The sequence below is a fragment of the Cebus imitator genome, unplaced genomic scaffold (genome assembly GCF_001604975.1).
Source record: "Cebus imitator isolate Cc_AM_T3 unplaced genomic scaffold, Cebus_imitator-1.0 Scaffold24, whole genome shotgun sequence".
NCBI classification, from domain to species: Eukaryota; Metazoa; Chordata; class Mammalia; order Primates; family Cebidae; genus Cebus; species Cebus imitator.
This window is the reverse complement of record NW_016107339.1, coordinates 12,000,056-12,011,637: the sequence shown is the minus strand read 5'-3', so window position 1 is coordinate 12,011,637 and position 11,582 is coordinate 12,000,056. Positions and strand designations below refer to the sequence as shown.

The 11,582-nt window shown below is 48.2% G+C and overlaps 1 protein-coding gene and 1 non-coding gene across 2 annotated transcripts in view; both read right to left on the bottom strand.

Annotated features, from left to right (window-relative positions):
* Positions 1-5,780: 5,780 nt before the first annotated feature.
* LOC119470241 lies at positions 5,781-5,920 on the bottom strand. Its single transcript, XR_005199123.1, has one exon. It is a non-coding gene; the product is annotated as a U4 spliceosomal RNA (small nuclear RNA).
* A 1,825-nt stretch (positions 5,921-7,745) lies between these two features.
* NUDT3 (nudix hydrolase 3) overlaps positions 7,746-11,582 on the bottom strand; it is a 127,893-nt gene continuing 124,056 nt past the window's right edge. The window contains exon 5 of the mRNA XM_017522292.2: positions 7,746-7,797. Coding sequence (XP_017377781.1) covers positions 7,766-7,797 — 32 coding nt within the window. The 3' untranslated portion in view covers positions 7,746-7,765. The remainder of the gene's footprint in view (positions 7,798-11,582) is intronic.

Below are 11,582 nucleotides of genomic sequence, written 5' to 3'. Positions count from 1 at the left end.
ACTTTGGGATGCCAAAGCAAGAGGACTGCTTGAGCCAAGAGATAGGAGATCAACCTGGGCAAAATAGTGAGACCCTCTCATCTCCACTAAAAACTAAAAAAATATTAGCAGAGGGTGGTGACTGTGCCTTTAGTCCCAGTGGTCTTAAAATCCTGGGCTCAAGCAATTCTCTTCCCTTGGCCTCCCAAAGTGCTGGAATTATAGGCATGAGCCATTGTGCCTGGCCTAAATTTTTTTTTTAATTTATCTTAAATTTTTAAATTAATTTTAATTAAAAAAATTTTTTTTAGAGATAGGCTCTCATTCTGTCACCCAGGCTGGAGTTCAGTGCCACCCATCATAGCTCACTGCAGCCTCGAACTCCTGGGCTCAAGGGATCTTCCTGCCTCAGTCTCAAGTTGCTGGGATTACAAGCCCGTACCACCATGCCTGGCTAAGTTTTTCGTTTTAGTAGAAAAGGAGTCTCGGTTTGTTGTCCAGGGTGGTCTTGAACTCCTGGGCTCAAGCCATCCTCCCAGCTCGGCCTCCTAGAGTGCTAGGACCACAGGTGTGAGCCACTGAGCCTGGCCAAAAAAAGTTGTTTTTTAAAGAGCCTTTTACAAATTAATTAGTGGAAATAATGACTGATGACTCCACAGACCAGGCCCCAGGGTCTGGCAAGGGGCGGACACAGGGAGGAAGAGGAGCCGAGGCTGCAGCGGACTCTCCCGGCCTGCCTTATTGCACAGGCCCAGGCTTGCCCGGCCAGCCCGGAGTGTCCCGACCCCAGGGCACCCGCTTCCAGGCTCTTTCCTACACGAGCTCGCTTTTTTGCGGAATCACTTGGGGTTCCTTGTGCAGCCCCTATGTTTTCCCACTTACCTGCCTTCGCTCGAGAGGTTTTCCCACCATCTCTACCAGTTGGAAGCCCATTGGTCTCCTGTGGGAGGCTGGAGCTGGGGCCAGGTCAGCCCTGGGCTCCCACCCCACTCTGAGGTAAGAGGTCAGTGGGGCTGGGCAGGGCCATGGCTAGGGGAGGGAGGCGGAGGTGCCCATGCTGGGCCCGCACATCCCCAAGGGATAAGTGAGCAGGGACTCGGTGGGTCCTGAAGATTCAGCAGGGGGAACCCCTCACTGACCAGCCCGACAGCACAGAGGCCTGACTTGCAAGATGTTTATTCTCTGTCCCCAGCTTTCCTTTTCCTTCCCCACCTGCTCCACATTCTACTGATTTTCCCCGTCCTCCAGTTCCCTGCAGGCTGCAGCCGCCCTGCAGTGAGGCAGGAAGGGAAGTACCTGCCTCTCAGGTGAATGTGAAGGTCTGGCCCTGGGCCTGTGCAGGTAGTAGGTGTTCAAGGAATGGTCTGAACTTTATGGGAGAGTGTTTTATAAGTTGAAAAACACTAGAAAAATAATATGAGCTATTAAAATTGGTCCACTCAACTTCCTCAGATGGAGTTTGCCCCAAGCAAAACAAATTTCATCTGCACCCCATGAACCGCCAGCCCCATACCTGCCCCTCTTCCTCTCCTCCTTTCCTGGCTCACCCAAACTTGGCTTCCTTTGCCCGTCCCAGGCACAGGCCTGGCAGGAAATGGCCAGCCTGCCGTTAGCTCCTGCCTCAGGTCTGGACAAGTTCACAGGCTGCTGAGCTGAGATAAGAGTGACAGGAACTGAGGGTTTCCTTCTCCTGGAAAAACGCCTCCCCCTCCCACTTCATTGCCCTCCAGACTCAAGGCAGGAAGAGGAACCTGGGGAAGGGGCCTCAGAGGAGAGGTCTCCATCATGAGTTCATTCTGACTGTTTGAATGTCACCCTTGCCCCAAAGGGAAGAGCGTCTTTACATAACTCTCCCCACCTGCTCCCAACGGTTTCCCGCACCAGGTCCCAGGGCACCTTGCATTTGCTTCCAGGTTTTGGGGGAAGTGAAGGGGTATGTGGAGGGGGGGGTGTTGAGGGGACCAGCTGACACTGGCACATATTTCTTGTGCTGCGGACATCCCCAAAATGTCATTTCATTTCCAGGGTAGCTGCTCTGCACCACTTGGCTGGAATACCACAATAGAGACAAATCCTCCCTTCCTGCGGAAGGCACCTTCAAAACAGGGGCATGTCCAAGCCGACATAGTCCAGCGTAGGGAGAAGTATCTTAGAGATCTTTCCCAAAGGAGGGCACAGAACATGTAAACTGTGAAAGAGTGAGATGGCATAGCATGCATTTGGAGAACTGCAAGAAGTTCTATGAGGCCAGGAGAATACAAGGATGAGGCAGTGGCAAGAAATCAGTTTGGTTAGGTAGGCAGGGACCAACTCACAAAAGGCATTGGGTACTAATCTAAGGAGGTGGAACTTTACCCTGAAAGCTATGGGTAGGAAGAGAACAAGAAATGTTGCCAAGGACACCACAGGGCTTGGGGGCCGGCGGTCAGTGGTCAGGTGACCACTTGTGACCTTTGGACTTGTCAATGTGGCAGTCACTGGCCACTGACAGGAAACTGGAGGTGGAGTAGGGGGGAGGCATGAATCCAGAGTGACCCCATGGTATATGGTTTTCTCTGGGCAGGCTCAGCTCTCAGATAGGAGGGGATAAAAATGGATGGATTAATTTAGGTCTGGGATTCTGAGGGAGACTACACTGGAAGGATATGGGGACAAGAAAGATGGAGTAATGACTGGTGAATGAGCAGTGAAGTCATGGACATGGGTCTTGATGTGGCATGGGCTGAGAGACTTTGGTGGCCAGAGTGGGATAACCCTTTTTTTTTTTTTGAGACAGAATCTCCCTCTGCGGCACGATTTCAGCTCACTGCAACCTCAGCCTCCCCGGTTCAAGTGATTCTCCTGCCTCAGTCTCCTGAGTAGCTGGGATTACAGGCATGCGCCACCACACCCAGCTAATTTTTTTTGTATTTTTAGTAGAGACGGGGTTTCATCATGTTGGTCACGCTGGTCTCGAACTCCTGACCTCATGATCCTGCCTCAGCCTACTAAAGTGCCTCAGCCTCCTAAAGTGCTGAGATTACAAGCATTAGCTACCACACCAGGCCTTCTTTTCTCTTTTTTGAGACAGGGTCTTACTCTGGCTTTCAGGCTGGAGTGCAGTGGCGCGATCTTGGCTCACTGCAACCTCCGCTTCCCAGGTTCAAGCAATTGTGTCTCAGCCTCCTGAGTAGCTGAGATCATAGGCGTGCACCACCACACCCTGCTCATTTTTTTTTGTATTTTTAGTAGAGATGGGATTTTGCCATGATGGCCAAGCTGGTCTCAAACTCCTAAGCTCAAGTGATCCACCTGTCTCAGTCTCCCAAAGTGCTGGGATTACAGGCATGAGCCACCTCGCCCAGCCAGGATAATAATTTAAAAAAATATTTTGTCAGTACAAATGGAGCAATTAGCTATTTACAGCATGGCCAGTGATCTGTATTTTCCACTTAGAGTTTCAAATTAGAATACTGGTGAAATTCCTTCTCATCGTGTCTACTTCTCAATCTGTGAAACAAGATTGGACTAGATGATCCCTAAAATCCTTCCTGCTCTATCATGTAAAGGCTCACTGCTGTTATTTGTATCCTCTTCACACCTACCTAAGCCTAAGGACCACCCATCCGCCTTCAATAGATGTTTGTTGAGTACTTGATGGTCTCCCTCTCTCTCACACAAAACACCTGTCAGCATCTAAGCTCATCACCAGTGCGTTTATTGAGTGATGTTGATGTCATGAGGAAGTTCCTCCCTCTGCCTCCCTAGCAACGCTTCCTGTGAGGTGTCTAGGGACAGGGTGCAAATCCAGCCCTCATTTGCCCCTCCCCACCTTCAGTTTCCCCTTGCCCCGGTCCATCTTACAGTCTGAAGTGACCAGGAGAGGACTGCCAAGGGAGCAGGTTCTGACATCAGACCCCTATGTTGAACTGCAGTTCTTCTGTTACCTTGGATATGTTACTTAACTTCCATATTTTCTTCTAAACATTTTTATGACTTTTTTCATATTTGTGAATTTATTTTCATAAATGATGTGTGAAGTAAGGATTTTTTTTTTTTTTTTTTTTGAGACGGAGTCTCCTTCTGTTGCCTGCCTGGAGTGAAATGGTGCAGTCTTGGCTCACTGCAACCTCCACCTCCTGGGTTCAAGTGATTCTCCTGCTTCAGCCTCCTGAGTAGCTGGGATTACAGGCACATGCCACCACCCCTGGCTAATTTTTGTATTTTTAGTAGAGACGGGGTTTCACCATTTTGGCCAGGTTGGTCTCGAACTCTTGATCTCAGGTGATCTGTCCGCCTTGACCTCCCAAAGTGCTAGGATTACAGGTGTGAACCACTGTGCCTGGCTGTGAAATCATTTTTTCCTGTTTGGTTGATTGTCCCAACACCACCTACTACAGAATCCTTCCTTTCCCCACTCAGGTGCATAGTTCCTCTGGCTCCTACCATATTCCCATGTATGCACAGGTCTGTTTCTTGGTCCCCAGCTCACTTTTATTGTCTGATTGATTTCTATTTCTTTTTTTTTTTTTTTTTTTGAGACGGAGTTTCGCTTTTGTTACCCAGGCTGGAGTGCAATGGCGCGATCTCGGCTCACCGCAACCTCCGCCTCCTGGGTTCAGGCAATTCTCCTGCCCCAGCCTCCTGAGTCACTGGGATTACAGGCACGCGTCACCATGCCCAGCTAATTTTTTGTATTTTTAGTAGAGACGGGGTTTCACCGTGTTGACCAGGATGGTCTCGATCTCTTGACCTCGTGATCCACCCACCTCGGCCTCCCACAGTGCTGAGATTACAGGCGTGAGCCACCGCGCCCAGCCGATTTCTATTTCTATCCAGCTATTCCATTGATCACATTTAGTTACTGTACCTTTACATTAAGTCTTGATACTGACTGAACACAGGACTTCCATTGTAGTCCTGTGTTTTTTCCTGGCAGTTTCTCCAAATTGTCTTAGACATCCTTGGTGCGTTGCCCTGTGGTTTTTAGAGAAGGTTGTCTGGGTCCTTTAGAAAACAGCTTCCCTAAGCCCCATTTCCTTTACCATGACCTATGCCTCACAGGACTGCAAAGACTAACTGTGAAACAGTGACCACTACCTGGCCAGGAACACAAGAAACACAGAATAGACAGTGTCATCTTCCCCAAATGTCCGACCTGATGCAGTCACTGTTCTGTTTTAAAATCATTGTTGGCTTCCAAGGCATGCAGAGTAAAGTTCAAACACAGCCTGCTAAGCCATCCGACCCCAGCTAACCTTTCCCATGGCACCTCCGGCCTCTCCCTCCTCCCTGCCCGCTATCCCTATCAGGTTCCCCTAACACACTGCTCTGCCTTCGAACATGCTGTCCCTTCAGGCAGGGATCCCATGCATCCCTCACAGATCCTCTCAGACAACGCCTCCTTTGAGGTTAGGCACTTCCTCGGGCTTCCTTTATTGCCTTCATCGCTCTGCACTGTGATTCCTTGTGTCTGTTGGGACTCTGTGTCTTATTTAGCGAACTCAGCACAGGCCTTGGCATTTCCAAAGAGGTGCCACCATTTGATAATCACACCTTGACTTTGGTGCCACACACAGTCTTTCCCTTATTTAACACAATGATCCTGAGATGTAGACTTCTTCCCCACTGAACAGGAAGGAGCATGGATGGTAATTTGTCCAAGATCAAAGAGCTTGTCAACAGCGGCGCAGAGACCTGCATCCTGGGCTAATTCCCAACATTCATATCTTCTATTACACCAGAGAGCCTTCGGATGAATGACACCAGAGAGCCTTCCCTTTTCTGAATTCCTTTTTAAAAAAAATTACTATTTTTTTCAGTCTCCGTAGAGACTGTCAAAAATTGCCAATGCCAACTATATTGCAAGTCGTCATGGCGGGGTATTGGGAAAATTTTCAATTAGCAATAATCGCGCCTTGGGTAAACCTCATTGGCTACGATACTGCCACTGCGCAAAGCTCCCTTTTCTGAATTTATCTCCATCCCATTCTTCCATGGTCCTCCCACCCGAGCTCTCTCTGATATTGCTCCTTCCTACTTCACATTCCCCCAGTGGTTTACTTTTCCCAGGCTGTCATCTCTCTCATTTGGTGCCATCTGTCACCAATCAGGTGCCTCTGTGAGGACTGTGTGTCCTAGGTTTAGCACATCGCTGTTATTCAGAACACAGAACATGGAACCTCATGGCTGCATCTTCAGATGCTGAGATGTTAGCTGGATGTCACAAGATCAAGGATGGGAAATAAACCCTTCACCGCTGAAATCTGCTGGAAACCAGAAAGCAAGCAAGGCCATGGCTTGTAACACCAGGCTTTCTTGGAGCAGTTATCAGGTCTTCATAAATGGAAGCCAGCCTGACTGGAGATGAGCAGGAATTCTACCAACTCGAACTGGCTTAGACGGTCAGAGCCACCACCCGGCATGTCAACAAAGGATAGAGGAAATGCGAAGCTGGTCCCCACAATGTTAGGAGCAGCACTGGTGTCCTTGGGGCTGATTTCCTCTCTCCACCCATGTCCAAAGTTTTGGAGCGTCTCTTTAGATTTCTCTCTCTCTAGCCAGAAGTCCTGCAGGCCATTGGAAGACCAGACTGCAGAAAGGTAATCCTGAACCTTGCCATTTGCCCTCTGAGAATAAAACAGAATCATCATGTAAATGTGATGATGGACCAGCTTTAGAATGGTCCATAATGATCTGACATGGGCGAGTGGGGTGTTTCCAGAACACTCATGTCCCAATTAGAGGTGGCCAGTTGATGGTTTCCTGAGTACATCACCAGTTTCAGCATGTATGAGCTCATAGCCTCACCATACACACTAAATCTGGCAAAAGAAAGAATCCTTTGATGGAGGAAAGAAGGGTGATCATCATGGAATAAACAGAGGAAGGCTGTAGAATCAGAATTTTAGGGGGAATGGGTTCCCTGACCAACTGATAGGGAATTTGTCCTGTGGTGAAATGAAGTCAAGAGGCTGTTTATTGCTGCTCAGTAACCAACACTGTGCATTTTTTTTTTTTTTTTTTTTTTTTTTTTTGGCTTCCCACACAGCCAGCCAGTACACAAACCAGGTAACTTTGATGTTTACCATCATATAAATGGAACCAATTATTGGCTGGGTGGAGTGGCTCAGATCTGTAATCCCAGCATTTTGGGGGGCTGAGGCGGGTGGATCACGAGGTCAGGAGTTCAAGACCAGCCTGGCCAAGATAGTGGAACCCCGTCTCTACCAAAAATACAAAAATTAGCCAGGCACAGTGACGGGTGCCTGTAATCCCAGCTACTCAGGAGGCTGAGGTAGAGAATTGCTTGAACCCGGGAGGTGGAGGCTGCAGTGAGTCGAGATTGTGCCACTGCACTCCAGCCTGGGCAACAAAGCAAAACTCTGTCTCTAAATCAACCAACTAACCGATTATCATCTGGGCACAGAGATTTGTGTGTCTTGTCCTGGAAGTGACTATCTTCCACTGACTCCATCAGGTTCCTTGGCTTATACTTGACCAGTGATGCTGCCAACAGAGTCCTATCCTAGCAGCCAGCTTGTCTTGGTGGATGGATGTTTCTGACTTATAGGCTGTTCATTGTTGTTTCTCTGTCCGCCTCTGCATTTCCAGGTGCACTCGAGTCTGCAGAGCCTCAGGCATGGTATCACAAGCTTCCAGACTGCTCCAATCCAGGCTCTCCTGCCAGCTCCTCCTGAGACATGGCTGATGCCACATGACTGCCCTGTTCAGGTCCACGCCAAGCATAAAACCAAACTCTCTAGACTGGCTTTTGTGGCTTTCCATAATTTGATCTCACCAGACTTTATTTTCCATTACAGCTCAAACTGTTCCTTCCTTTTGGGACCACGGGACACAGCTCACTTAATCCTGCTCTCCCACTGGTGACGCCCACCCACTCTGCCTGCAAGCCCTACCACTACACATCTTCAAAAAATGGCTCCACCTTTCCTGATTCCACCCCATCACAGAAGGAAGCTTCTTGTGATGCTTCCTTATTTTGGATGTGGCTCACTTCTTTCCCCTTCCAGTTCCTCTGGGCCCCCTATAAAGCCTCCTTGGCTAAGGGCGACAGGCCCTCTCCTTAGCACTGGGCACTGTCTGTCTAACTAGGGCTCTCTCTGGGCACCCGGTAGCAAGGACAGCAAGATAAAACAAAATGCCGATTCTAACTGCCTCTGGCTTCTCCACTGCATTTCTCACCTGAATGCCCTGCACACCAAATCTTCCACGGGGCCACCCTTGACTTCTAGGGCAATTCCCAAGAATCCAGCAGAGGGGTGGGGAAACCAAGATTGACATGAAGGACTCAAGGGAAACCTCTGGAAAGAAGAGACCAGACACTAAAAGAGATGTGTGTGAAATACTTGTTTTTTATTGGTTGGCACAAGATTACAACCTACAGTTTCAATGCCCTTCCCTCCCACACAGCTCAAATGGAAGGAAATTCATTAACACATAGAAAGGAACGGCAGGGTCACAGGTTTAAGCATTTGTTTTTACAAAAAGGAGTGGGATGTGGGGGTGGTCAGTTTTATGGGTAGTAACAACATTCTCTCTAGATTGCAGGGGTAAGTCTGCCTGGCCCCCGATGCTGGTACCACATAAGGGACACATTAGTAAAGCAGGGAAAGGTTTTATGTGTGGCTGGCCTGCTCTTAAGAGAGGAAGGTGGGATGGTATCTGCTGTGTACCTGACTCGGACCAATCCTGGGGCTGGACTGGTACCCCTTTCTTCTCAGCCCTCCTCCACTACCTGACTGTACTGCCAGCCGCACCCATGGGAAGGAGGTGTGAAGGAAGCCTGAGAACATCCGCCTTGAGAAAAGGAGGAAAACTATTTTCTTCCGCCTTCTCTGGACCAAATTCCACTCCCCTCAGCTCCAGAGAGCACTGCAAAAATCTTCCTTAGAAATGCTGTGAAGATGCGGGGAAGAGGCCAGCCCAGACAGGTGGTCCCGAGCAGGCTGGAAGAAAAGCTTCACTTTCCATGCAGTACCAAGCAAGGTTGTTTTGGAAAAACGCAAACAAACCAAAAACAGAAACCAAGACCATTTACCCACAGGCTGGGTAGCTCCTAAATCCTGGAGCACGTTTGGATTGGGGTTAGGGCAATTTTACCCCAGCTCCTTGTTTCAAAACCCACACCAGATGCCAAGAGGTTTTAGGACCACAACTGACCTCTTTCCCTATAAGCACCGTTCTTTGGATTCCCAGTTTTGTTGAGCTCATTTGGGGTCATACTTGCCATCCTCTTCAAAAATGACTTGGTCTCTTGTTTGTTCCGTTTTCTACCCCTTTCTACCATTATGAACAAACTGTCTAAACAGGAGATCCATATATGCCCTCATCCTGCAGCCCAAGGATCAGGTGACCTAGTGATGAGAAGCTAACTTACTTGCTTTCCTGGGTGGTCCTGGTGGAAAGGAATAGCAGCAGAGTTCTGGTGGGATAGGGCAGTCTGGTCTGAGCCACTGTGTGATTCCTCAGGGGACTGGTCCCTGGGTACATGGGCCCTTGGCTCTGTCTCAGTTCCAGAGACATTACTCAACTTGGCTATTTAAGCCTCAGCTAAAACATATGAGCATGAGGGAAAAGGGACAAGAAATACTTTTGTCTTCCGGAAAAACAACACATCTCGGCTACTTTGCCTCTTAACCCACAGGGTTCCCTGGAAACACCTGTTGAACCTGGCCAAGAGGAGACTGTATCTGGATGGTACACCTGTAACGGTTTATCACTTTTAAAACTGAAATGGTCCCAGGGATGTTAACCTTCCTGCTGCTGATGGTAGATGAGTGAAGTGAAGGTGCTCATGTGAGAAAACTCCTTAAAAACCCTTAAGCTGTTTGGAGACTACACACCACAGCTGAGCAAACCAAGGCAGGGCCTCACTGCCTCCTCAGAGCCCATCCCTGACCATGCCATTGGATAGGATAGAAGACAAAGTCTTTGAAATGGAGGCTGGGTTGGCAAAAGTAAGCAGAGGTGCTACTGCTGGCCTTCCACTCCTCTCTCTCATACACCTAAGAGGGCGAGGAACACTTGCTTCAGGTCCATTTACAACAGTTCCCAACGGCCTGAAATACTCCTGACTTCCTCAATAACGCACATGGAAAACTGGTAGGCTGTTTTTCTAACTGAAATTTTACTTATTCTAACCACCAACCTTTTCTTTGATTACCAACCAGTGTGACAGTTTTCAGATCACAAAATAATAGAACAGACTGACATTTACAAAACTGTACTACACACTGATTTCTTTTACAGTCGAGTTGGCCGACTGCTTTTCTAACTACTAACGCCATGCCACTGGGCCCTGGACGCTGATGTTTCTGTTCCCTGAGCAACACATCTATGTCCGTTCACAGATGGAAGTGAGAGGGTGAGATTCTCAGAGGCTAAACAAAATTCTGGTAGTAAACTGGATTTTTGAAGGGAGAGACCCCTTGGAAAATTCAGAGCGAAAATGCTCAGTCACACAGGGTGAGCGGGCAGGTCCGTCTGTGAGCTCCAGCTTAGGTGCCTGTTGTTCCCTTCTGAACTCCTTCATGTTCTTGGGAGGACACAAGCCTCTTGCTCACCAAGCTAAGGCCCTTCAAGTCTCCTTTTTACTTCAGCATTTTGGAAGCTCTCCAAGACTTACCTTCAGATCTGGGGAGGTTCTGTGTGGAGCAGACCTATCCTCCTTATTCCTGCTCCTGGGTGTCTTCATAATCAGCCTCTAACTTCCCTGGCATAAGTCCTATCTGTTCTGCTGCTGGACTGAGTAAACATAACTAGATATCCTTTGGACCATTAATTAGTGACACATTTTCTCCACAACAAAGGGAGGTTAAAGACCAAAGTTTATTAACCTGGGAAGGTTTTTTTCGGCAAGACAATACAGAGGTTAAAGAGGCTATGTGGATCAGTCACTGCTTTAGCTTACCATTTTCAATTCAGCACCAAAGTGCTCAGAAGACAGGCTCAGATCAGGATGACTTCTCAAAGGGATTCACAGGCAATCTTACTGGCAAAATGATTTCCCAAAGCTGAGCCACGAGCCCCGCCCGACAGAGAGGGGAGTACAGTCTTAAGGCCCAGCATTGGCACTGAGGCATCTTGCTTTTTTCCCTAAGGAATTCCACAAAGGCTTAAGAGTTTGAACTAAATGCCTGGCTGGAAGCTCAAGTCCAGGAGAGCTACTTCACTGTACTGTTGAGATGTTGTCTAAAAGGTACAGTCATATAACAAGCAATTTAGTAGCTAATTATTCCAGACAAGACTTAATGTTCTCTGAATCAATGACTAATAGAATCTTCGCATCTGGCCTGGCTGGAGAGGGGGCTCAGGGGACAGGAAAGGGAGGGTGGAAGGATGGGCAGCACATCAGAATGGTGATGAACCTGGCCAAACGGCAATGCTGCTGCTGTTGTATCCTTAAATGCCTATATCCAGGGTTTTAAATGGTGCTTTTTTTTGTGCTTCCTGATAGGAAGTCAAATAAGTTTTATATTAAGAACTGGGGATATAAACCAAAGGAAACCTAGTTATTAAACCATCAACTGCTGGAGGAAGAGAGGCAATGACTGCTTTCTACCTTCTAGATATTAATCTTGCTTTTTTTTTTTTTTTTTTTT